The sequence below is a fragment of the Amphibalanus amphitrite genome, unplaced genomic scaffold, assembly GCF_019059575.1.
Source record: "Amphibalanus amphitrite isolate SeventyFive unplaced genomic scaffold, NRLGWU_Aamphi_draft 000286F_arrow, whole genome shotgun sequence".
Lineage (NCBI taxonomy): Eukaryota > Metazoa > Arthropoda > Thecostraca > Balanomorpha > Balanidae > Amphibalanus > Amphibalanus amphitrite.
Window position 1 is genome coordinate 388,115 of NW_024881781.1, and position 26,672 is coordinate 414,786.

General features: G+C 51.9%; 1 protein-coding gene across 5 annotated transcripts; it reads left to right on the forward strand.

Moving 5' to 3' along the window:
- LOC122387414 (alpha-aminoadipic semialdehyde synthase, mitochondrial-like) lies at window positions 1–26,442 on the forward strand. Of its 5 annotated transcripts, none has more exons than XM_043377585.1 (17): window positions 1–178; window positions 11,326–11,524; window positions 13,121–13,221; window positions 13,858–14,043; window positions 16,062–16,238; window positions 18,480–18,632; window positions 18,987–19,212; window positions 19,388–19,515; window positions 19,889–20,018; window positions 20,426–20,570; window positions 20,944–21,115; window positions 21,246–21,316; window positions 22,879–23,006; window positions 23,374–23,483; window positions 23,753–23,987; window positions 24,298–24,416; window positions 24,686–26,442. In XM_043377585.1, exons 3-17 carry the CDS (start codon window positions 13,144–13,146, stop codon window positions 25,466–25,468), a joined length of 2,841 nt encoding a protein of 946 aa, XP_043233520.1. In that variant the 5' UTR covers window positions 1–178; window positions 11,326–11,524; window positions 13,121–13,143; the 3' UTR covers window positions 25,469–26,442. The 5 variants fall into 5 exon arrangements, with proteins under 5 accessions (XP_043233520.1, XP_043233523.1, XP_043233521.1 ...); XM_043377588.1 differs by having other exon boundaries at window positions 13,885–14,043; XM_043377586.1 differs by lacking the exon at window positions 1–178 and adding an exon at window positions 10,946–10,985.
- The last annotated feature ends 230 nt before the right edge of the window (window positions 26,443–26,672 follow it).

A 26,672-nucleotide genomic window follows, 5' to 3' on the forward strand; every position in this document is an offset into this window, starting at 1 on the left:
GCAAAGCTTTGCCGCTGGCGCCCATCCAATCTTGACTTGCCGGTTGGCAAGTAAAAGTTTTAATAGCATTCGGCTGTCTTTTGCTATTTCTATTTTCCAGTTGTTTCCAGTTAAAGCTCATGATCTGGTTTTTTATTGTGTAGAACACCAAATCTAAGTGCCTCATTCATCGTGACTCGTGAGTCGTGACTCATCAGCTTTGCTGAGGCGTTCGCTCGACGAATGATACCGGTGCCCTTATTTCTGTCCGATTAAAGGGACCCTCCCACCTTAACATTAGATTTGAGTTGAGATAGCCAAAATGGGGTCCCTGGCTCACAATTACCGGTTTCGGCACTTACAACATCGAGAAATGCCTTAAATCGGAAATATTGAATTTCAAAATTGCAGCATTTTGATTCAGAGGGGCTAATGCTTAGGAATACCCCTCTGAATGTGTGACGTCAGCGCAGATATCTAACGATTTTTAAATGTTTGACTAAAACGTTTTGTAGCACGCGGTGGTATATGCTATTTGCGCGCAACATCTGCCGCAAACGCCGCACTTCTAAAATAAAGTCGCCAGAAACATGTCCGTGAAGTTAGCGTCAGCAACAGCAACGAATACAGCATCGGATTCAGAATCGCTTAAAAAACTCATATTAGGTCAATTGGGGGGGGGGGATTCTTTTGCGACGAGTGCGGTGAGGTAGACGATCTGCAGCATTATTTCGTGACGTGTCCGCATTTGAGTGCTTTCTGGGATAGGCTTTCGGATGCTATCAGTAACAAGGTTAGGAGACGTGTTCATCTGCAATCTGGCAGCACGACTGTATTATTTGGATGCCTGATGGGTCCAAGGTCGCTCAATATGGTTATATTGTATGCCAAGCAGTTCATTTCTCATCAGAAATTTTGGAATGGTGATGTGAGGTTGGATGGCTTTTTGAGATATATTTGTAAAATGTTCGAGGTAGAAAAATGTGCGGCGAAATGGAATGATAACCTAGAGGCATTCAGAGACGCATGGAGGCCATTTATGTCAGACGGCCTCCAATTGGAACTGTAAAGTGTCGAGAATGTATTGTGCAACGTGCAGTGATTAGGTTGCATGGGTACTGGCTGCGTTCTTACGTAGGTAGTGCGTAGGGAGGAAAGTCGTGTTTATGTGGATGGTTTTATGTGTGTTTTAGGTGTATTTAGGTTTAAGATGTGTTTTTAATGCATATGAGTTGATGATCTTAGTAATAAAAAATTTATAAAAAAAAGGTCAATTGGGGGACGGGGAGCAAGAATATGACCTTTATTTGGCCCTAGCTCTTGCCCCTTACCCCTTAATCGGCCCTTAAAGGAAGGGGCGCGTCAAAAAAGCCTCAAGGGTTCGTCTGATCGCCAAAATAAGGGTCGCAATCGATTCCTCGGGTCAATATCTAGCCGCAGCCTCGGGTTCCAGATGTGTGCAACTTACCCCTTACCCCTTAATCGGCCCTTAAAGGAAGGGGCGCGTCAAAAGTGCCTCAAGGGTTCGTCTGATCGCCAAAATAAGGGTCGCAATCGATTCCTCGGGTCAATATCTAGCCGCAGCCTCGGGTTCCAGATGTGTGCAACTTACCCCTTACCCCTTAATCGGCCCTTAAAGGACGGGGCGCGTCAAAAGTGCCTCAAGGGTTCGTCTGATCGCCAAAATAAAGGTCGTAATCGATTCCCCGGGTCAATATCTAGCCGCAGCCTCGGGTTCCAGATGTGTGCAACTTACCCCTTACCCCTTAATCGGCCCTCAAAGGAAGGGGCGCGTCAAAAGTGCCTCAAGGGTTCGTCTGATCGCCAAAATAAGGGTCGCAATCGATTCCTCGGGTCAATATCTAGCCGCAGCCTCGGGTTCCAGATGTGTGCAACTTACCCCTTACCCCTTAATCGGCCCTCAAAGGAAGGGGCGCGTCAAAAGTGCCTCAAGGGTTCGTCTGATCGCCAAAATAAGGGTCGCAATCGATTCCCCGGGTCAATATCTAGCCGCAGCCTCGGGTTCCAGATGTGTGCAACTTACCCCTTACCCCTAAATCGGCCCTTAAAGGAAGGGGCGCGTCAAAAGTGCCTCAAGCGTTCGTCTGATCGCCAAAATAAGGGTCGCAATCGATTCCTCGGGTCAATATCTAGCCGCAGCCTCGGATACCAGATGTGTGCAACTTACCCCTTACCCCTTATTCGGCCCTTAAAGGAAGGGGCGCGTCAAAAGTGCCTCAAGGGTTCGTCTGATCGCCAAAATAAGGGTTGCAATCGATTCCCCGGGTCAATATCTAGCCGCAGCCTCGGGTTCCAGATGTGTGCAACTTACCCCTTACCCCTTAATCGGCCCTTAAAGGACGGGGTGCGTCAAAAGTGCCTCAAGGGTTCGTCTGATCGCCAACATAAGGGTCGCAATCGATTCCTCGGGTCAATATCTAGCCGCAGCCTCGGGTTCCAGATGTGTGCAACTTATCCCTTACCCCTTAATCGACCCTTAAAGGACGGGGCGCGTCAAAAGTGCCTCAAGGGTTCGTCTGATCGCCAAAATAAGGGTCGCAATCGATTCCTCGGGTCAATATCTAGCCGCAGCCTCGGGTTCCAGATGTGTGTAACTTACCCCTTACCCCTTAATCGGCCCTTAAAGGAAGGGGCGCGTCAAAAGTGCCTCAAGGGTTCGTCTGATCGCCAAAATAAGGGTCGCAATCGATTCCTCGGGTCAATATCTAGCCGCAGCCTCGGGTTCCAGATGTTTGCAACTTACCCCTTACCCCTTAATCGTCCCTTAAAGGAAGGGGCGCGTCAAAAGTGCCTTAAGGGTTCCTCTGATCGCCAAAATAAGGATCGCAATCGATTCCCCGGGTCAATATCTAGCCGCAGCCTCGGGTTGCAGATGTGTGCAACTTACCCCTTACCCCTTAATCGGCCCTTAAATGACGGGGCGCGTCAAAAGTGCCTCAAGGGTTCGTCTGATCGCCAAAATAAGGGTCGCAATCGATTCCTCGGGTCATTATCTAGCCGCAGCCTCGGGTTCCAGATGTGTGCAACTTACCCCTTACCCCTTAATCGGCCCTTAAAGGACGGGGCGCGTCAAAAGTGCCTCAAGGGTTCGTCTGATCGCCAAAATAAAGGTCGCAATCGATTCCTCGGGTCAATATCTAGCCGCAGTGTCGGGTTCCAGATGTGTGCAACTTACCCCTTACCCCTTAATCGGCCCTTAAAGGACGGGGCGCGTCAAAAGTGCCTCAAGGGTTCGTCTGATCGCCAAAATAGGGGTCGCAATCGATTCCTCGGGTCAATATCTAGCCGCAGTCTCGGGTTCCAGATGTGTGCAACTTACCCCTTACCCCTTAATCGGCCCTTAAAGGAAGGGGCGCGTCAAAAGTGCTTCAAGGGTTCGTCTGATCGCCAAAATAAGGGTCGCAATCGATTCCTCGGGTCAATATCTAGCCGCAGCCTCGGGTTCCAGATGTGTGCAACTTACCCCTTACCCCTTAATCGGCCCTTAAAGGACGGGGCGCGTCAAAAGTGCCTCAAGGGTTCGTCTGATCGCCAAAATAAAGGTCGCAATCGATTCCTCGGGTCAATATCTAGCCGCAGCCTCGGGTTCCAGATGTGTTCAACTTACCCCTTACCCCTTAATCGGCCCTCAAAGGAAGGGGCGCGTCAAAAGTGCCTCAAGGGTTCGTCTGATCGCCAAAATAAGGGTCGCAATCGATTCCTCGGGTCAATATCTAGCCGCAGCCTCGGGTTCCAGATGCTTGCAACTTACCCCTTACCCCTTAATCGGCCCTTAAAGGACGGGGCGCGTCAAAAGTGCCTCAAGGGTTCGTCTGATCGCCAAAATAAGGGTCGCAATCGATTCCTCGGGTCAATATCTAGCCGCAGCCTCGGGTTCCAGATGTGTGCAACTTACCCCTTACCCCTTAATCGGCCCTTAAAGGACGGGGCGCGTCAAAAGTGCCTCAAGGGTTCGTCTGATCGCCAAAATAAGGGTCGCAATCGATTTCTCGGGTCAATATCTAGCCGCAGCCTCGGGTTCCAGATGTGTGCAACTTACCCCTTACCCCTTAATCGGCCCTTAAAGGAAGGGGCGCGTCAAAAGTGCCTCAAGGGTTCGTCTGATCGCCAAAATAAGGGTCGCAATCGATTCCTCGGGTCAATATCTAGCCGCAGCCTCGGGTTCCAGATGTGTGCAACTTACCCCTTAACCCTTAATCGGCCCTTAAAGGAAGGGGCGCGTCAAAGTGCCTCAAGGGTTCGTCTGATCGCCAAAATAAGGGTCGCAATCGATTCCTCGGGTCAATATCTAGCCGCAGCCTCGGGTTCCAGATGTGTGCAACTTACCCCTTACCCCTTAATCGGCCCTTAAAGGACGGGGCGCGTCAAAAGTGCCTCAAGGGTTCGTCTGATCGCCAAAATAAGGGTCGCAATCGATTCCCCGGGTCAATATCTAGCCGCAGCCTCGGGTTCCAGATGTGTGCAACTTACCCCTTACCCCTTAATCGGCCCTCAAAGGAAGGGGCGCGTCAAAAGTGCCTCAAGGGTTCGTCTGATCGCCAAAATAAGAGTCGCAATTACCCCTTAATATCCTCGGGTCAATATCTAGCCGCAGCCTCGGGTTTCAGATGTGTGCAACTTACCCCTTACCCCTTAATCGGCCCTTAAAGGACGGGGCGCGTCAAAAGTGCCTCAAGGGTTCGTCTGCTCGCCAAAATAAGGGTCGCAATCGATTTCTCGGGTCAATATCTAGCCGCAGCCTCGGGTTCCAGATGTGTGCAACTTACCCCTTACCCCTTAATCGGCCCTTAAAGGAAGGGGCGCGTCAAAAGTGCCTCAAGGGTTCGTCTGATCGCCAAAATAAGGGTCGCAATCGATTCCTCGGGTCAATATCTAGCCGCAGCCTCGGGTTCCAGATGTGTGCAACTTACCCCTTACCCCTTAATCGGCCCTTAAAGGAAGGGGCGCGTCAAAAGTGCCTCAAGGGTTCGTCTGATCGCCAAAATAAGGGTCGCAATCGATTCCTCGGGTCAATATCTAGCCGCAGCCTCGGGTTCCAGATGTGTGCGGCTTACCCCTTACCCCTTAATCGGCCCTTAAAGGAAGGGGCGCGTCAAAAGTGCCTCAAGGGTTCGTCTGATCGCTAAAATAAGGGTCGCAATCGATTCCTCGGGTCAATGTCTAGCCGCAGCCTCGGGTTCCAGATGTGTGCAACTTACCCCTTACCCCTTAATCGGCCCTTAAAGGAAGGGGCGCGTCAAAAGTGCCTCAAGGGTTCCTCTGATCGCCAAAATAAGGGTTGCAATCGATTCCCCGGGTCAATATCTAGCCGCAGCCTCGGGTTCCAGATGTGTGCAACTTACCCCTTACCCCTTAATCGGCCCTTAAAGGACGGGGCGCGTCAAAAGTGCCTCAAGGGTTCGTCTGATCGCCAAAATAAGGGTCGCAATCGAATCCCTGGGTCAATATCTAGCCGCAGCCTTGGGTTCCAGATGTGTGCAACTTACCCCTTACCCCTTAATCGGCCCTTAAAGGACGGGGCGCGTCAAAAGTGCCTCAAGGATTCGTCTGATCACCAAAATAAGGGTCGCAATCGATTCCTCGGGTCAATATCTAGCCGCAGCCTCGGGTTCCAGATGTGTGCAACTTACCCCTTATCCCTTAATCGGCCGTTAAAGGAAGGGGCGCGTCAAAAGTGCCTCAAGGGTTCGTCTGATCGCCAAAATAAGGGTCGTAATCGATTCTTCGGGTCAATATCTAGCTGCAGCCTGGGGTTCCAGATGTGTGCAACTTACCCCTTACCCCTTAATCGGCCCTTAAAGGAAGGGGCGCGTCAAAAGTGCCTCAACGGTTCGTCTGATCGCCAAAATAAGGGTCGCAATCGATTCATCGGGTCAATATCTAGCCGCAGCCTCGGGTTCCAGATGTGTGCAACTTACCCCTTACCCCTTAATCGGCCCTTAAAGGACGGGGCGCGTCAAAAGTGCCTCAAGGGTTCGTCTGATCGCCAAAATAAGGGTCGCAATCGATTCCTCGGGTCAATATCTAGCCGCAGCCTCGGGTTCATGATGTGTGCAACTTACCCCTTACCCCTTAATCGGCCCTTAAAGGAAGGGGCGCGTCAAAAGTGCCTCAAGGGTTCGTCTGATCGCCAAAATAAGGGTCGCAATCGATTCCTCGGGTCAATATCTAGCCGCAGCCTTGGGTTCTAGATGTGTGCAACTTACCCCTTACCCCTTAATCGGACCTTAAAGGAAGGGGTGCGTCAAAAGTGCCTCAAGGGTTCCTCTGATCGCCAAAATAAGGGTCGCAATCGATTCCTCGGGTCAATATCTAGCCGCAGCCTCGGCTTCCAGATGTGTGCAACTTACCCCTTACCCCTAAATCGGCCCTTAAAGGAAGGGGCGCGTCAAAAGTGCCTCAAGGGTTCGTCTGATCGCCAAAATAAAGGTCGCAATCGATTCCCCGGGTCAATTTCTAGCCGCAGCCTCGGATTCAGATGTGTGCAACTTACCCCTTACCCCTTAATCGGCCCTTAAAGGAAGGGGCGCGTCAAAAGTGCCTCAAGGGTTCGTCTGATCGCTAAAGTATTTTTTTATTTTGGCGATCAGACGAACCCTTGAGGCACTTTTGACTCGCCCCGTCCTTTAAGGGCCGATTAAGGGGTAAGGGGTAAGTTGCACACATCTGGAACCCGAGGCTGCGGCTAGATATTGACCCGGGGAATCGATTGCGACCCTTATTTTGGCGATCAGACGATCCCTTGAGGCACTTTTGACGCGCCCCTTCCTTTAAGGGCCGATTAAGGGGTAAGGGGTAAGTTGCACACATCTGGAACCCGACGCTTCGGCTAGATATTGACCCGGGGAATCGATTGCGACCCTTATTTTGGCGATCAGACGAACCCTTGAGGCACTTTTGACGCGCCCCGTCCTTTAAGGGCCGATTAAGGGGTAAGGGGTAAGTTGCACACATCTGGAACCCGAGGCTGCGGCTAGATATTGACCCGGGGAATCGATTGCGACCCTTATTTTGGAGATCAGACGAACCCTTGAGGCACTTTTGACGCGCCCCTTCCTTTAAGGGCCGATTAAGGGGTAAGGGGTAAGTTGCACACATCTGGAACCCGAGGCTGCGGCTAGATATTGACCCGAGGAATCGATTGCGACCCTTATTTTGGCGATCAGACGAACCCTTGAGGCACTTTTGACGCGCCCCGTCCTTTAAGGGTCGATTAAGGGGTAAGGGGTAAGTTGCACACATCTGGAACCCGAGGCTGCGGCTAGATATTGACCCGGGGAATCGATTGCGACCCTTATTTTGGCGATCAGACGATCCCTTGAGGCACTTTTGACGCGCCCCTTCCTTTAAGGGCCGATTAAGGGGTAAGGGGTAAGTTGCACACATCTGGAACCCGACGCTTCGGCTAGATATTGACCCGGGGAATCGATTGCGACCCTTATTTTGGCGATCAGACGAACCCTTGAGGCACTTTTGACGCGCCCCGTCCTTTAAGGGCCGATTAAGGGGTAAGGGGTAAGTTGCACACATCTGGAACCCGAGGCTGCGGCTAGATATTGACCCGGGGAATCGATTGCGACCCTTATTTTGGCGATCAGACGAACCCTTGAGGCACTTTTGACGCGCCCCGTCCTTTAAGGGCCGATTAAGGGGTAAGTGGTAAGTTGCACACATATGGAACCCGAGGCTGCGGCTAGATATTGACCCGAGGAATCGATTGCGACCCTTATTTTGGCGATCAGACGAACCCTTGAAGCACTTTTGACGCGCCCCGTCCTTTAAGGGCCGATTAAGGGGTAAGGGGTAAGTTGCACACATCTGGAACCCGAGTCTGCGGCTAGATATTGACCCGAGGAATCGATTGCAACCCTTATTTTGGCGATCAGACGAACCCTTGAGGCACTTTTGACGCGCCCCGTCCTTTAAGGGCCGATTAAGGGGTAAGGGGTAAGTTGCACACATCTGGAACCCGAGACTGCGTCTAGATATTGACCCGAGGAATCGATTGCGACCCTTATTTTGGCGATCAGACGAACCCTTGAGGCACTTTTGACGCACCCCTTCCTTTAAGGGCCGATTAAGGGGCAAGGGGTAAGTTGCACACATCTGGAACCCGAGGCTGCGGCTAGATATTGACCCGGGGAATCGATTGCGACCCTTATTTTGGCGATCAGACGAACCCTTGAGGCACTTTTGACGCGCCCCGTCCTTTAAGGGCCGATTAAGGGGTAAGGGGTAAGTTGCACACATCTGGAACCCGAGGCTGCGGCTAGATATTGACCCGGGGAATCGATTGCGACAATTATTTTGGCGATCAGACGAACCCTTGAGGCACTTTTGACGCGCCTCTTCCTTTAAGGGCCGATTAAGGGGTAAGGGGTAAGTTGCACACATCTGGAACCCGAGGCTGCGGCTAGATATTGACCCGAGGAATCGATTGCGACCCTTATTTTGGCGATCAGACGAACCCTTGAGGCACTTTTGACGCGCCCCGTCCTTTAAGGGCCGATTAAGGGGTAAGGGGTAAGTTGCACACATCTGGAACCCGAGACTGCGGCTAGATATTGACCCGGGGAATCGATTGCGACAATTATTTTGGCGATCAGACGAACCCTTGAGGCACTTTTGACGCGCCCCTTCCTTTAAGGGCCGATTAAGGGGTAAGGGGTAAGTTGCACACATCTGGAACCCGAGGCTGCGGCTAGATATTGACCCGAGGAATCGATTGCGACCCTTATTTTGGCGATCAGACGAACCCTTGAGGCACTTTTGACGCGCCCCGTCCTTTAAGGGCCGATTAAGGGGTAAGGGGTAAGTTGCACACATCTGGAACCCGAGGCTGCGGCTAGATATTGACCCGGGGAATCGATTGCGACCCTTATTTTGGCAATCAGACGAACCCTTGAGGCACTTTTGACGCGCCCCGTCCTTTAAGGGCCGATTAAGGGGTAAAGGGTAAGTTGCACACATCTGGAACCCGAGGCTGCGGCTAGATATTGACCCGGGGAATCGATTGCGACCCTTATTTTGGCGATCGGACGAACCCTTGAGGCACTTTTGACGCGCCCCGTCCTTTAAGGGCCGATTAAGGGGTAAGGGGTAAGTTGCACACATCTGGAACCCGAGGCTGCGGCTAGATATTGACCCGGGGAATCGATTGCGACCCTTATTTTGGCGATCAGACGAACCCTTGAGGCACTTTTGACGCGCCCCGTCCTTTAAGGGCCGATTAGGGGGTAAAGGGTAAGTTGCACACATCTGGAACCCGAGGCTGCGGCTAGATATTGACCCGGGGAATCGATTTCGACCCTTATTTTGGCGATCAGACGAACCCTTGAGGCAGTTTTGACGCGCCCCTTCCTTTAAGGGCCGATTAAGGGGTAAGGGGTAAGTTGCACACATCTGGAACCCAAGGCTGCGGCTAGATATTGACCCGGGGAATCGATTGCGACCCTTATTTTGGCGATCAGACGAACCCTTGAGGCACTTTTGACGCGCCCCGTCCTTTAAGGGCCGATTAAGGGGTAAGGGGTAAGTTGCACACATCTGGAACCCGAGACTGCGGCTAGATATTGACCCGGGGAATCGATTGCGACAATTATTTTGGCGATCAGACGAACCCTTGAGGCACTTTTGACGCGCCCCTTCCTTTAAGGGCCGATTAAGGGGTAAGGGGTAAGTTGCACACATCTGGAACCCGAGGCTGCGGCTAGATATTGACCCGAGGAATCGATTGCGACCCTTATTTTGGCGATCAGACGAACCCTTGAGGCACTTTTGACGCGCCCCGTCCTTTAAGGGCCGATTAAGGGGTAAGGGGTAAGTTGCACACATCTGGAACCCAAGGCTGCGGCTAGATATTGACCCGAGGAATCGATTGCGACCCTTATTTTGGCGATCAGACGAACCCTTGAGGCACTTTTGACGCGCCCCGTCCTTTAAGGGCCGATTAAGGGGTAAGGGGTAAGTTGCACACATCTGGAACCCGAGGCTGCGGCTAGATATTGACCCGGGGAATCGATTGCGACCCTTATTTTGGCAATCAGACGAACCCTTGAGGCACTTTTGACGCGCCCCGTCCTTTAAGGGCCGATTAAGGGGTAAAGGGTAAGTTGCACACATCTGGAACCCGAGGCTGCGGCTAGATATTGACCCGGGGAATCGATTGCGACCCTTATTTTGGCGATCGGACGAACCCTTGAGGCACTTTTGACGCGCCCCGTCCTTTAAGGGCCGATTAAGGGGTAAGGGGTAAGTTGCACACATCTGGAACCCGAGGCTGCGGCTAGATATTGACCCGGGGAATCGATTGCGACCCTTATTTTGGCGATCAGACGAACGCTTGAGGCACTTTTGACGCGCCCCTTCCTTTAAGGGCCGATTTAGGGGTAAGGGGTAAGTTGCACACATCTGGAACCCGAGGCTGCGGCTAGATATTGACCCGGGGAATCGATTGCGACCCTTATTTTGGCGATCAGACGAACCCTTGAGGCACTTTTGACGCGCCCCTTCCTTTGAGGGCCGATTAAGGGGTAAGGGGTAAGTTGCACACATCTGGAACCCGAGGCTGCGGCTAGATATTGACCCGGGGAATCGATTACGACCTTTATTTTGGCGATCAGACGAACCCTTGAGGCACTTTTGACGCGCCCCGTCCTTTAAGGGCCGATTAAGGGGTAAGGGGTAAGTTGCACACATCTGGAACCCGAGGCTGCGGCTAGATATTGACCCGGGGAATCGATTGCGACCCTTATTTAGGCGATCAGACGATTCCTTGAGGCACTTTTGACGCGCCCCTTCCTTTAAGGGCCGATTAAGGGGTAAGGGGTAAGAGCTAGGGCCAAATAAAGGTCATATTCTTGCTCCCCGTCCCCCAATTGACCTAATATGAGTTTTTTAAGCGATTCTGAATCCGACGCTGTATTCGTTGCTGTTGCTGACGCTAACTTCACGGACATGCCAGAAACAGCGGAGATCCCAAAAAAGTAAACAAAAGTAAAAGTCTAATATCTTGCAAACCGGTGAATATTTTTCGGTGAAATTTGGTAGATATTCGTTTTCGCTCTTTCTGAACCGAGCGACATCACTTTCATGCCAATTCACAAACTTTTTTGAAGGTGGGAGGGTCCCTTTAACTGTTTTTGCTGGTTTCTTCGCTAATTTTCGTAACGTACGCCTACGAGTTCCCACACACGCATCCCGGTAGGTCGCATGCCCATCACATGCTCCCCATGCTCCATGGGTATCTCGCCTCTCGGTTCGTAGATCTCCCATTCCCATGCCTGACTTTCCCCTTACTGCTCCCATCCCCTCTCACACTGACAGGTCACGTGGCATGGGGGCGCGATGCGCCCCGGCGCGGCTGGTGGCCAGCTGTCCCCTACCCCGCCCCTCGCCTCCCCCTGAGGCGTCGCGGCGGAAGGGCACGGGCCGCCGGCGACTAGCTCAGTTGGCGGCCAGATTCGGACGGGGAGGGTCACCGACGTAAACGGAGGACTCGTAAAGGGTCAACGCGCTGACTGGGGTAAGTGCCGCATGTGGGACAAGAACTGAGTCATGGCGACTGACGTGCTTCTTCAAATTCGATTGATTGGCCCTGCCATTTTCAGATGTAAGCAATAATAAACATCAAATCGCAAAAGAGATGATTAATTAGCGTTTATTTGTGCGGGTGTCACTGCTTTGAGCATTGACCTAAAAAAGACGTCAATGGCTTTGAGTACTAAATAGGTAGTGATCCATTGTGGTATGCTCTGCTGGCTGCTGCATTTACTTCAGACGGATGCCGTGTGAAGATCTCCAGGCTAGTGCATTTGCTGTTTTTTTTATCTTCTTACTTGACCAGGGCCCCGGAGCTCGGGGGCCCCCGTCCCGTTCCCCAAGGGATTTGGGGTTGCAGTTGCTCCCATTCTCCTTTTATGACTACAGAAAGGGATGCATTGCTCTGGGGCACGGTCCGGGTGACGGCACGGTATCCGCGAACTGTCGGGCCTCTGCGAGGGTGAGCTTCTGGTGCCCCAGGTGGGCCTCAGGCTCCCGACAGTTGCATGCCCGTCACACACTGCGCATAAGCTAACGCACATGAGTGCTCGCGCACCCCAGCGCTGTCTAGAGTGTTCGGAACATTACAGACTCCTTTGACCTGCCATGGGACGTCAAATGTTCGTACGTGTCGGTGTGTCCGTCTTTGGGAGTGGAACATGAACGTCCCGGTGTGGGTATCATTGGACTGGGACACGGCATCCCCATTCCTCAGCGTATTTGTCATTTCAATTTGTGAGACAGAGGGACAGAGACGTTCCCGTGTGTATCCGTAATCGGTATGCATGAGTCCCGATCACAACGAGACAGAAGCGTCCTGGCGAATCGGACTGGGACATTCCAGTGAACGTCCCGTGCTCGGGACGATATGCCCCGGTGTAAAATAAATTTAAAATGCTGGAGTGGGAGAAAGGTGTTCCGGGTTATCTGTAACCCCTCTTGTCTGTAACCAGGGACTGCTGCTGACTTGATCCAGGCGTATCTTTGGCCGGGACCGAGCGGCGAGCCCAGAAACGTCCCGGCGTATCTTTCGGTCATACTATGTCAGAGACGTCCCGGCGCGGCACAGCGCACATGGCCGGCGTCCAGACCAGACCAGATGCCTTCCTCCACCGCGTCCCACTCTCTGTTTACATATCCACAATCTAGCAATGCCCAGAAGACGGCGGTGTTACGCAATCCTGGCCGTCTCGCAGCGAGCGTAGGTATCTCTATGTGAAGTGGTCGGATTCCAGAGCCAGGGACCATATGCGACGGAACGGGGAGGGCACCGGGGCACCGTGCCGCCCTTTGATTTTGGCATTTTAACATTAGCCCTATGAGCGTTGCATGGAAAGAATGGGACCAAAAGTCGGCAGTGCCCCCCCCCCCCTTTGGTTGAAGGTGTTCCGCCGCTACTGCCAGGGACCATGCCAGGGGTGGCCCGAATCACCACTTACAGTGACCTCGGACCTGACCCGTATGTGCCATCAGGACATGGCTCTGTGACCTGACCTCTGACCTGACCCTTCTCTACTGACTACTCTCAGGACAAGGTCAGTGACCAGTGACCTGACCTCTAATGTGTGTTTACCACCAGGGCAGGGACCAGTCGTCCCAGCCATGACTCTCCTCAGGAAGTCGGTGCCGGCCGTCTACCGGAGATACCTCAACAGCACCTCCGGGGCACGCGCCTTCTCCGTGAGTAAAGTCCCAGCCCTGAGGGTACTGAGGAAAATCGGGGGCTGGGTCCAGACTGCTGGATCGGGATGTCAGGAAAGCCTGGTTGGGATCGGGAGGCGAGGAAACCAATGGATAAGGATTGAATCCGGAGGCCAGGAAACGAGGTAGAAGGTATGATTTCAATTCAACTGAGTTGGGAAACGTAAACAAGTACTCATTTTTTTAGTCAAGTTCCCGTCTCCCGCCCTGGCCTTTAACTCGGGATTCGTTCTCAATAATGTAATGCTTGGGGCAAATTGCAATGCTTTAAATGCATGTAACTGGTGCTTTGCGAACGTCCTCTTGAGAGCCCGAGACGGTTTAGAGCGTAATATCGTGAATTTCTTGAGGAGCGATGAACTTTTTAGGGAGTGGGGGGGGGGGGTATGGGAGGTGCATGGGATAGCCGAGAGGCTTACATTTGTAACTTTTCTGGCGTTGCATGAAATAAACGAAGATTGTTAGATTTGACTACTCCAATGATACCACTCACACTAGATAAAAAAACTGTCCATCCGCTAGTGTGGCTCAAGCCCTAGACTCAAGGACCCGCACACTGTTTGATCTGCTCTTATTCCTGTTGTGTGACCTGTTCTCTGTGCTCTTTGTCCGTAGGATCACAGTACGCCCGCTGCCCGGCAGGATGACAGTATTCGCGGCAAGGTGCTGGCCATCCGGCGAGAGGACCAGTCCGTCTGGGAGCGCAGGGCGCCGCTCGCGCCGCACCACGTCCGGAAGCTGGTCAAGGATGGCGCACGGGTGCTGGTCCAGCCCAGCAATCGGCGAGCTTATCCCATGCAGGTGGGTGCGGAATCGGGTGGTCTTGAGCCCGACGCTCGGTCCTGGGTAGTCTACGTGAGAGTACGGAGAGACGAGGAGGCAGCGTGCGGGCAGTGGAAGGGTTTGCTGGATCTGGATCCAGCGTAAACCTCCTTCCCCCCAATGGATAAACATCATTATGATAATTATTAGCGTAGCCGTCTGTTTTTTTTTGTGGTGAGCTTTTTAGAAACGGGTCATTTGTCGGAGCATGTTTATTGATTGTTGGTGTTATAATGCCGCGATGGAAAATTCCTACACGCGGTATGGTCTGAAACAGGGCACGTCTGAAACATCAAAGGACATTGAATGGCGAGTTTTATGTCATTTACAAATGACAAAGTTCATGGTGTGCTCAATGTCTGTTCTCGAGGTTGTGTTTATTTGACAACCACGCGAGGCAGCGCCACTTCCGCAAAAAGTAAAATATCCATCTCTGAAGTGTGTCCTGCAAGTGGGGCACGTCAACTTAGACTGCTTCCTCTGGTAGAAGTCAGCAAGACAGTCAGCAGAGTCTTCTTTCTCAAGTAGAAGTCAGCAAGTCAGTCAGGCGTCAGCAGAGTCTTCCTTCTCAGGTAGAGGTCAGCAGGACAGTCAGCGCTACCGGCTGGTATTCGGTTTATACCCCAAACTCACGCCGGCGGCTCCGGCTCCCGTCCCCATATCAACGAACCGGCGACGGTCGGTGACGTCACGGCCGCCACCCCCGGCGTCGACCAATCAGCGCGCTGCTATTTGTGGGCGGGACTGAGCGGGCCCGGCGCCATGGCCCCTGGCCAGGGCGGGCGCCGGACCGCGATCAGCAGAGGGGGTTCTAGCCTCGGATAGCAAAAATAGGCAGCGGCGACATTAGCCCGCCAACACAGCGGTCGCTAGGCCGCTCATGGACGGGGCCAAGGTGGGCACGTCTCGATCGATGGGGTGATGAATATATGTAGATGCGATATGATATGCCTCAGCGGCCCCATACCATATCGCATGGTGACTATTTTACATGCGATATGCCTCATCCCAATTTCCTCCGTAAGAGGGCTGCGTGAGGCGGCCTGGGGTGGCAAACGGGTCGCCCCCCTTGTGTGGGTATGTAGAGGTCTATGGTGGGTAGTAGGGCCACTATCGTGAAAATTGAGCCAGACTCCCTTTTCCCGTCGCACTTGATTTAATTTGGCTCAGTTTGTGTTCCGTCGAAAAGTCGTCATTTTTTATAACCAATTTTAATTGTTTGTATGTGTGTTTGCACAACATTTTTCGTCAAGGCCGTGGGCTGCGTTTTCATTGGCCTTGGCCCTGAATCTGCAGGCTACAGAGCACTCCATCCTGCGGTCAGCCTCCCTGTTTACCGCCACCGTTTCACTGCCGTGCCATACAACCCCAACTGACCTCGAGCCACCGTCAACACCCGTCCAACCGACCCCGAGCGTCCGTCTCCGGTGTCGGCTCGTCTGACGACGCCCGTGTCCGCCGTCTGTCTGTTGCCATGTGTCCGACGCGCGCAGACGCCCCAGGGACGGGAAGATGTGTCCGACGAGCGCCAGAGGGTCTCCGTCCCCTCCCCTCCCCTCCCCAGCTGCTCCCATGCGCCGCGTCCTGTGTTTACACGACGCTTTCGGGACGGTTTCCCTGAATGGAGATGTCTGGTGTCGGCCATGGATGAGACATGCCTTGCCGCTGCGGAGCCTTCGAAAATGAGAAAGCTACGGTCATAAATTGACCACTGTTACATTTAGCACCTTCGAAATATATCACTGTAATTTATTCGCTCATTCACTATAGCACTCGTCTATTTATATACGATGAAGACGTAAGGTGAATGTTTTTTTCCATTTCTTCAAAAGAAATATTGTATTAGCGTACAAATGTGTTGGTCGTAGGTCGATGAACATTGTTTGAGTCTCTGAACATGCATATTTCACATCTAATACGATCTTCGGCTGATCGACGCCTGCGTACTCAACGAAAGCCGAGTTAGTACCGCTCTTACCACCCCTACATGCCCACAGGCCTACATCAACGCCGGCGCCCAGATCAAGGAGGACATCGGCGAGGCCTCAGTCATCATGGGCGTCAAACAGGTGCCCATTGACGCGCTCATCCCCAACAAGACGTACTGCTTCTTCTCACACACCATCAAGGCGCAGGAGGCCAACATGCCGCTGCTGGATGCCATTCTAGAGAAGGTGAGTGTGCACGAGCCTCGGTCAGACGGTGTTGGCGGGTTCATTGAGCGCTTACCGTTTTGTAATGCGTATGTTGTGAAATTAAATACCTTGTAGGGGACGGGAAATACGATGATTTCGATGATTGGATACGATATTTCGATTGTAAATATGATAATAGCATGATTCGACCTCGAGCGACATTTCATGGCAAGATGGGGACCCGACAAACGACATTGCTGCGGTTCGGTCCACCCCAACAACCGCTCCATTCGTAATTTTTGGGACGGTTTGTTTTCCGTGTTCCGTTCTATTTAGCGTTCCCTTGACCGCTGCACGCTGGCCATGGGATGGACTCTGGGCAGACACCCCATTAGACCCTCGCGCCTGGCAGGCGCCAGCTGAAACGAGCCAAAGGAGTTTGGTGCCAAGTTTCCATTTCCCAGGACCAGGAGAGTTCTTCTCTAATGACTGACCTTGAATCTCGAATGTGTACGTTTTTCCATAGTCAGGTCCGTGATGATGAGAAAGATTTAAGGTCGATGTGAAGAAAATTGTTCAAAATATCGTACGCACAATCGCTAGCCGTTTACTGCTTCTTAAAATTATATTGGGCTACCTACCCGTCATTTCATGAACGGACGGAAGATTCGGACTATGCAAATCGGTTGAGCTCAGGACTTCTGTAACTATGTATATCTGAGTTATAAACAGCGCTCTCGGGTCCTTTACGCTGTTGATACTTGCTGGCATTAGCAGTCCATTCATTTGGAGCGTATGAACTAAATTGATATAAAATGTAATAAGACAACGTACCTCTGCTTTTTTAATCTACCAAGGATCGCCGTCGTTTATGTGACATTTTTAGTGTTCAGTGTCTGTTGAGTGTTGTTCCATATTCCAAGCCACCCAGTTTTTCGTTCACTCTCTGGTGAAGTCACCAGCAGTGGTCAATGTCAGTTGTCAGCGCCAAACATCCTCTGTGTCCTGCTGGCCTCGACTGTGGTTCTAGCTCTCGGCCCTGACCCAGAGACCCTCCTCCCCTCCTTCGGGCCCTCTGAGGCCGCCCCAGACGGCTGGCGGTGACCTGTTGGCAGCCAGCGCGCCGCGTACGTCACTGGCTCGTCGCCAAGTGCCGCTGGTGCGTCGTCCTCGACACCGGGCGGCGCACTTACCCGTTCCGCTACAGTGGCGGATCACTGGCTCGCCGATGCTACGAGGAATTACAAAGTCCATGAGAAAAGACGGTTTTGGTCCTTTCGGTCCGGAGTAAAATATTCGGTCCTTCCTTTTTTGGGCCACTGCAACTGGCTCCCTTGCTCGTGGAGCCCGAGGAGAGTCGGTCGACTTCGCTCATGGAAATAATTATTCCTACTGCTTCGAATTTGGGCTAATGAGCTCAAAGCTCGTGAGCAATAAGCCACTGATATTGCAGACGGGTTGTACTGCATCTCGACTGTCCGACGCGTGGAATCTTTCCAACATCAGTTCATAAACATTTATACGAGTAGTCTCATTACACTTGAAGTTTTTCCATTACATCATCTTCCGCTCATTCCAGCGTCTAAAGTTCCCAGGAACTGGCGTGTTACGTTTCACTACGCAGCCAAGGGCGCATATTACGCACTACGCAGCAGCCGTTCGCGCGACTTCTCGTGCCATTACGAGTCCAATGACCCCCCCCCCCCGAAGGGTGCTGAGCAGGGGCCAACGCTCGCAACGCACTCTCGGTCTGCGCAGCGTTGGGGGGTGTGTGTGGGGGGGGGGGGACACTGCTGGCTGCAACAGGAAGTGTTGACATCTGGCAACGTGTCTGTGTGCCAGGAACCCTGTCAGAGATTCCACAGAATGAACGGCAAGTGCGTAGAAGGGGCGCTGGGTGCTTGGATGATGGAGTTATCCCGGCTGTCTAGGCTGAATCATAGCTCGTACGTGTGACGCATTTACGTGTTATGACTGTTTTGTATTGTGCAATGTGTGATGCATGGACGTTCTGAACCGGCGACAGTTTGTCAACGCTCGGTCTCATTCGTATGATTATTGGCTTAAGTTGACGTCTGAATGGGCACTAGATATTGACGTCTGATCCAGGGCTATTTCAGAAGCAATGTTGATAATTGCAAGATCAATTGTTATATCGTGCTGACGGTCATCACCAAATAGGACACGGAGATCCACAGTGTTGAACTGGATATCCGCCGCCCACTGGCCGCCACGTGCCTGGTACATCCATCAATCTAATCCCAACATCTCTTCCCCCAGAACATCCGCCTGCTGGACTACGAGCGAATGTGCGACGAGCGCGGCCAGCGAGTGGTGGCGTTCGGAAAGTACGCCGGTGTGGCCGGCATGATCAACATCATGCACGGCATGGGACTGCGGCTGCTGGCGCTCGGTCATCACACTCCATTCATGGTGAGTTGAGGCGCTAGGCTGCTTAGTGGTATATGATGTGCTTGATTGCTGCATGGTAATGTGTTCACTTGTTACTGTCGTGATGAAATTATCGGTTATTGTTGTTGGCAACTTTTTCGGAGATTGATTTATGCAGCATCTCTGCTTGCGCACATTGCAGACGTGCACACAATTTTTACCACGCTGCTGTTTTGCATGCTCTATCGAGGTTCGAGCAAGCCTATCTTTTGCTTCATCTGGCATCACCAGTCACCAATCACCATGCACACGGCCCTGCTGGTCCAACTCAGTGCAACAAACCGCCGAATTTTGCGTCCTCTCCACACGTCTACAGTAAAATCTTCCTCTCCACAGCACATCGGTCCGGCCCACAACTACCGCAACTCTGAGATGGCGCGTCAGGCGGTGCGGGACGCCGGCTACGAGATCGCTCTGGGCATGCTGCCCCGCTCGCTGGGCGCGCTGACCTTCGTGTTCACCGGCTCAGGGAACGTGTCTCAGGGAGCTCAGGAGATCATTCAGGAGCTGCCCCACGAGTATGTGTCGCCCGATATGCTCCAGAAGGTGGCAGAGCACGGAGGTGAGTCGGAGACAAGTGGACCGTGCCGGGAAGAAGCTTGTTTGTTTGCTTGTTTGTTTGCTTTTTTTGCTTTTACGTATAGTTTTTCTTTTTGTTTTGTGTTAATTTTGTAAACGCGTTCCGCTCATACTGGCTGTCAGCACCCAACTCCTGGCAAATTCCCCGTCGTTTTCAGCGCAAAACAAGGTGTACTGTTGCGAGGTGTCGCGTCCCGACTACCTGGAGCGTCGGGACGGCGGCGGCTACAACGCTGAGGAGTACGAGGAGCACCCCGAGAGGTACATCTCCACTTTCGCCACAAAGGTAACGGCTGCCGTTCGTCTCTGTGAGAATGTCGGTCACCCCGCGAGGCCATTTGGTTTATTGTAAAACCAAATGACGTAGAGCGCTGCTTGTATCGGGAAATAAATGCGCTAGTTAGTTGTAAACGTCCTTTCATTGGTGGTGAGATTTTCTTTTCGCTATTCAATGTCATATAAGCAAACAATTGGTCTGAGAAGTGCTAGAAATCTAGAGTAGCAGTGATTGTTTCCGTCAAATATCACACATTAAGTTCCTTTTACCTCACGTGAACGAAGATCGTAATAACGTTTACAATAAATCGATAATATCGCGGCTTTTGTGTGAATTATTATGTTGATTGAGCACGTCATTTTGTTATGCGTCTGCTCCACAGATCGGTCCCAACGTCTCCTGTCTGGTAAACGGTATCTACTGGGATCCGAACTCGCCCAAACTGCTGACCCTACCGGACGCCAAACGACTCCTGCAGCCCGTCAACCAGCCCTGGCTCCCGCAGACCGAAGGTAATGTAAGGCACAAATGCAGACAGCCAGCCCGGGCTACCCCAGACTGAGGGTAACGAACGCACTAACACCCAAACACACACAGTCCGTCAACCAAACCTGGCTACCGCAGACTGAGGGTAATGTGGACCCCAAACACACGGTCCGTCATTGTGATTGACGCAGGGCTGATTCAGCCCTAGCTTCCTCAAACCGAGGCTTATGTGATGATACAAGCGCACTGTTTGTCAATCATACATGGCTGCCTCGTGCATATTCTTTGCGACCAATTAGGTATTGTATTTCTTGAATAAGTCCAAATTCGCTTTCGTTAGTCCAGTCAGGTCGCGACACGCGACAAAGGTGCCCTTGGTGCCGAACGAATCAGGTGTCTTCAGCGCTGACCGTGCGCTGACCGTCTGCCACAGGCTCGCCGCGTCTGCCGCACCGTATGATCGCCATCTGTGACATCAGCGCCGATCCGGGCGGCTCTCTGGAGATGATGACCGAGTGCACGACCATCGACTCGCCGTTTTGTCTGTACGACGCCGACCAGCACAAGGATAAGAACAGGTACGGATGTTATGCCCAACGGCAGAAGTCGTGTAGAGAGGGGGCACGTCATGCCGGGATAAGGAGTTGGGAGCCAGATGACATAATGGGCCACGAAGGAGCTTTGCTTATTGGATCAAGGACTGATAAGTTACGTTCGCTGGGCGTTCTTTGATAAGTGTAATCTCTACGTTCATTTTTACCACCGGTAAAAAATGACGTGGAATGTACCTCCAATCCATGTTTCCTTTCACACTACCCATTGCTTCACCATAGGCCTGATCTAGTGGTACCGGTTTGCGCCTTTTACCCTATGTCCAAACGTTTGCCGCCCATGATCTCTCCCTGACACCACATTAGCCTCCGTTCTGACATTCCCTTCTGGTTGTTCCAGTTTCCGCGGTCCCGGTGTGCTGGTCTGCAGTATCGACAACATGCCCACCCAGCTGCCGCGCGAGGCCACCGACTTCTTCGGCAACCTGCTCTTCCCCTACGTGTACAACATCCTGCAGTCGAACGCCGACCGGCCCTTCGAGCAGCAGCCCTTCAACCCCGTCAACAAGGGCGTGCGTAAATATTTGATACATTCGATATTATGACGCTACGTAGCATAATGAATCTCTTCGTGCCCGTCATTGTCAATGTTATACAATTCTGTTTATTTTCTGTATTTAAATATTCAACCCTTATCCGCAGGCCGTGATCGCCAGCAATGGAAAGCTGACTCCCAACTTTGAGTACATCGACGAACTGCGAAGGGGAAGCAGGTGGGTCGCTCGGTAGACAACTCCCGGCTACATATGCCTAATGTTGGTGGGCTTGAGGGACGGTAAATTTGTTAATGTTTTGCATTTACATATCTTACGAATACGTTTAAGGCAATGTTTGAAGTACTGTTCCTACTTTTGCAGGGGGTAAGAATGGCACAGAGATGCCGATATCTTCTTGGTAAAATGACCACCTCGTAGTAGCCTTGTGCACGTTTAAACGCTATTAGTTTCCTTTGTCCGTTATGCGCCTGGTTAAGTCGCAATGGCCGCTTTGTGGACAAAGCCGGCACTATTCTTCGTAACCAGGTGTCCATGTTGGTCCCCTGTCGAGCTTCCCTTCTTTGTAGTGATAGTCCCTTGTATGTACCTTCTGGAAGGAGTTAATGACGATTCACCGTAAGGTTAACGTGCCTGATGAAATGTTTTGTTTACCATGCGAATGTTTTGTTTACCATGCGATCTCAATTTTACATGCAGCTCTTATCTTATAAAAATACCGGTAAGAAGCACGTTTTTTTTTCTAATGCACCGTAGTTTTCTTAAAGATGAGGCCGAAGAAATTAGTGAGTAGTTCCCAAAGCCCGTCTCCTAAAATCGATTGGCCGATTTCCCGGTGTGTCGTAAAATTTGAGTTGAATGCATGCATGTGCCTCGCGCAGTTCGATGGCATCTCAGGGAGCATTACCGCGATGAGACACCATGAATGAATGAGCGGTATATAATTTTTTGTACTTTGTACTGTTTTATGTGTTTGTTTGCGAGATCAGTATGCAACCATCCCAGCATAGTTCAGCGAAAGTTGCACTTCTGTATGTTTATACCTTGGACTTTAAAGACGGACATACTACATAGGCCGGGCTCATTAAAAAAATATCAATTAATTCGGTCGCTGCCTTTTACAAAATCCTCGATATGAAAGCGAACGACAGTCGCCGCGCTTTATACTTCATCATGAATGAAAGCCGTCTCAGGCTTGCGCAGATGTCTAATATCTAAGGCCCAATTAAACCGAGCATCCTTTGTAAATAAACATGGGCACTGCTGCCACCAGGCCGCCCCGATTGGACGATTTCTTGTGACGTCACCGGTAGCCTTGGCACCCAATGGTAGGCCCGCGTGCCAACTGTGCTGTCCCCTGAGCAGTAGGTTTGACTGTGGTGGGTGACACGAGTGGCCGCTAGGAAATTGCTTTACCGGACTGGTGAGTCGGTACCGGCTGGAAAGAATCCTGTACCCTATATTCATTTTATGATTGGTCTCTGCCTTCACCCTGAAAATGGCTTAATAATTCTACTTAACAAAACACAATCAAATTAACTCTAAGAGCCTTTAGTTGCGACTGTCCTTGTAAATATTTGTCTAATTAACTTTAAAGTGACTTATTTCACCAAAATTTTGAAACTATGGTCTCCTACCTATATGTACATATAAGACTAGAACGCATTGCACGTATGAATGTATAGCTGACCTTGCGAAACCGATGTCCTCTGTGAGACGATGAGCCATTGACCTCAGTGAGCCCCGCCTCTGAAGTCTGACCTGGCGCCCGGTCGCGGCAGGTCGCGCCATAAGGCATCCATGGCTCACGCGGCGGCCGATAAGCGGGTGCTGGTGATCGGCTCCGGGTACGTCTCCGAGCCCCTGGTCGAGTACCTGTCGAGAGACCCCAAGACGCACATCCACCTGGGTAAGTGGCGGCGGGGTGGGGGAGGAGGGGAGATTAACGTCTGATGATTAATATCCTTCGTATCTGTTGCATATTCCGTGTTTTGAAGCAAATGCTTTCAAGCTTTGTCAGATTGTTTCTGTTGACTGATAATATCGGACATCGTATTGCGATCTTTGATATATCAATTTTAAATTTCCTTTATAATTGCGCTATTTTTGTCGCAATTATATCAATTATCAATTATCAATTTTAAATTTCATTTATAATTGCGCTTTTTGTCGCTTTGATATTTAGGTACTGTTATCGCTCTGAGTTATCTATCTTCTTGTTAGCAGCTGTTTTATCACCGATCCATGTTGTGACATCCGTTTATGTTCATGGACAGCGTCGGCGGTGCAGAACGAGTTGGACGCACTGAGCACCAAGTACGACAACACGGTGGGAACCCTGCTTAACGTGACCGAGCGGCCCGACCACCTCAGCGGACTGGTGGAGGTCAGTGGAGGGGGTGGGGTCAGGAGGTCAACGGGGAGGGGTGTTGTCAGTGGTAATGTCTCTTGGTCAGTATTGAGGTCGGGGGTTGTCGTCAGTGACGGGGTCACAAGCTCAGTGATGATGTCGGACAGATGAAGGGAAGTTTTGAGTTCGGGAAGAGGGCATTCAGGTCGGGGAAATGTCAGTGGTTTTCGGCGGTGCTGATGTAGACAGAAGCTACGAAACTGCAAATACCAATGCTGACTGAATTCCACCCTCCTGTCGCGCAGGACGCGGACGTGGTGGTGTCGCTGCTGCCGTACTCGCTTCACCCGGTGGTGGCGCGCGCCTGCATCCAGCACAAGACCGACCTGGTGACGGCCTCGTACTGTACTCCCGAGATGCGCGCCCTGGAGGGGGCCGCTAAGGACGCCGGCATAACCGTGGTGAACGAGGTGGGCCTGGACCCGGGCATCGACCACCTGCTGGCCATGGAGTGCTTCGACGAGGTCCACCACGGCGGAGGTCAGTGAGGCGGTGGGGGTACCGCAGTGGAAGTTAGATGGTCAGTGTACCGCGTCGTAGCCTTTGACTCGAACATTGGAATGCAAGTATATTATTTAAAAAAAAAACTTTCATTTTGCTGCGGAAAGGTCAGCGAGGGTTCGGCGATTAATAATTATTCAGAACTGTCCAGACAGCAGAACGAGTTTGGATTTATAGCTGGTCTTTCAGTGCAACATTAAGTAAAAATAACCACACATTGCTTACTTAGTAACGAGTCTAATAACTGGTGGTGAGGTGAGAAGCCTAACAACTAATGTGTGTTTCACAGGCAAGGTGAAGTCGTTTGTTTCCTACTGCGGAGGCCTGCCGGCGCCCGAGTGCTCCGATAACGCCCTGAGGTACAAGTTCTCCTGGTCGCCGATCGGTGTCCTCCGCAACACAACCCAGGTAAGGTATCTGTCTTTGAAACTCATATGACACAGGCCACTTTCCGCAGACTGAAATGTGCGAATCGTTCGAAACTACTGATATGTACGATTACGTGTGATAAGACATGCATATTTGTTAAATGCTGCTGCTAGGATTTCGGACTAAACCATCGGCTTTAGTGACCGTGACCCTAATAAGTGATTTGCCGTGGGAAGCGATACGCACGAAGCTTACGCCGGTTCAGTTCATTATTTGTACCGATTCGTGGTGTTCCCCCTCGCTCGCAGGGCGCTTCGTACCTGAAGGACGGTAAGATGGTGGAAATCCCGGCGGGCCAGCTGCTGCACTCCTGTCAGCGCATGGACTTCTTGCCGGGCTTCGCGCTGGAGGGATTCGCCAACCGTGACTCTACCATCTACGGCAAGCTGTACGGCATCCAGGAGGCCCAGACAATCCTGCGCGGCACTCTGCGCTACTGCGGCTACTCGGAGGCCGTGCTGGGTCTCCAGGAGACCGGTCTCCTCAGCGACGACTCTCACCCGGCCGTGCACCCCGGCGGTCCCGACATCACCTGGTACGAGCTGCTCTGCACCCTGCTCGGCCAGGAGGGCTCCGTGTTCTACGATAACCTCCGGCTGCTGCTGCTGCAGCGTGCCGGCAGCGAGCAGCGTGTCCAGGCCATGGAGAAGCTGGGCCTGCTCAGCGACGCCCCCGTTCACAAGAGCGGCTCGCTGCTGCGCGCGCTCAGTGATCACCTGGCCGAGCGGCTGCGCTTCGGCGCCGGAGAGCGGGACCTGGTGGTACTGCGTCACGAGATCGACATCGAGTGGCCCGACAAGCGGCTGGAGCGGCGCGGAATCAACCTGGTGACGTACGGCCATCCGGACGGCTTCTCAGCCATGGCACGTACCGTCGGCTACCCGTGCGCCATCGCCACTCAGATGGTGCTCAACGGAGAGATCCAGGGCAAGGGCATGGTGCTGCCGCTGACGCCAGAAATCTTCCGGCCACTGCTGAAGCGGCTCCAGCACGAGGGTATCACGGCCACGCAGAAGTCCACCAGCCTGTAGGAAATTGAAATTGAAGCGCGAGGACAAGGGGAGGTCAACAATTCGACGACGCCCCGCGATGGTTAACGAATATGGTGAGTCAGGCTGGAGCACTGGATAGCTCCTGAGGAGCCAGGCGAATCCAGGGAACTCAGGATGAAGGCCCTGATCCAGCTATTTACCTGCCAACAACCGAACGAGCTTACTCAGTCTCAATGCGATGCAGCAATGATATAAGACGAGGTTCGCTGGGCGAGATAATGTGTTCTTCGCTTGTTTGTCGTCCCTTACAGAGCTAGATACAGACATATTTAGTACAGAATTAGGATCGAAGCTGTTAGGTCAAGCCAGTGGTAGTAGTTCATGGTCACAGTTGGAAGAGTTGGGATGTGGAATCATGATCTGAATTAGGTGTGTGTTCATTTTGTGGATGATGTAAGGGTAGTTCTTGTGCCGATATTAGTTAATACTCAATTTAGTGGTATTATTTACATCATAGTACCGCGAACACAGGTTTGTGACTTTCATAGCTGTTCACAGAAACTGAAGACAAGCGGAGGGACTTACGTGGGTCAATAGACTCGCGCGACGGCTAAAAGACATGCTGTTACACAAATGACAACACATACGCGCAACGATAGCTCAAACAAGTGCCTTCAAATGTGAACTGTTACGTGCCATATTTGAGGGGCCCATAGTGCGACAGCTTTGATGTAAACTATTGAATCTCATTGCACTCGGTCAGCTTCAAAGTGCCGCTTTTGAAACTCGACTATCTCTTCCAGCATCGCGTTGGTATCAGAGAGCTTATACACTGTTAGCATTACGAGCTTTGCGATCGAGCTTAGAACGGCATTGGCGTGTAAGCGGACGATGTTTATTTTCATGTCGCTAATGATGAACTTATGAAGGCTGGTTTGAACCATGAATTTTGACCACTGGTACATGTGGCTGTAGTTTTGTTCCATATAGTGTAAATAAACTATGTCATTGTTTACTTTGTTTGAGTGCATGTTATCGATAGGGTGGGGGGAGACGGTTGTGAGGTTTGTGTTCAATTGGATAGACAGTTGGGTTGTAAAACCCTAGCACGAAGACAACAAGGTAACACACACGCTATTCGTCCGTGTCTGGAATCTGTGCAATCGCCGCGAATCGCGGAGAGCATCGAGCCTGTCTCCGGACCCATAAGTCCGTCATTTCCATGGATATGTCAACAAGGCCC

Excerpts from the sequence above, each read along its gene's own strand:
- LOC122387414 (XM_043377585.1), top strand. The coding sequence starts at position 13,144 with ATGACTCTCCTCAGGAAGTCGGTGCCGGCCGTCTACCGGAGATACCTC. Across the intron at positions 19,516-19,888 it reads TCTCCACTTTCGCCACAAAG|ATCGGTCCCAACGTCTCCTG; the intron begins GTAACGGCTGCC and ends TCTGCTCCACAG. Across the intron at positions 24,417-24,685 it reads TCCTCCGCAACACAACCCAG|GGCGCTTCGTACCTGAAGGA; the intron begins GTAAGGTATCTG and ends CCTCGCTCGCAG.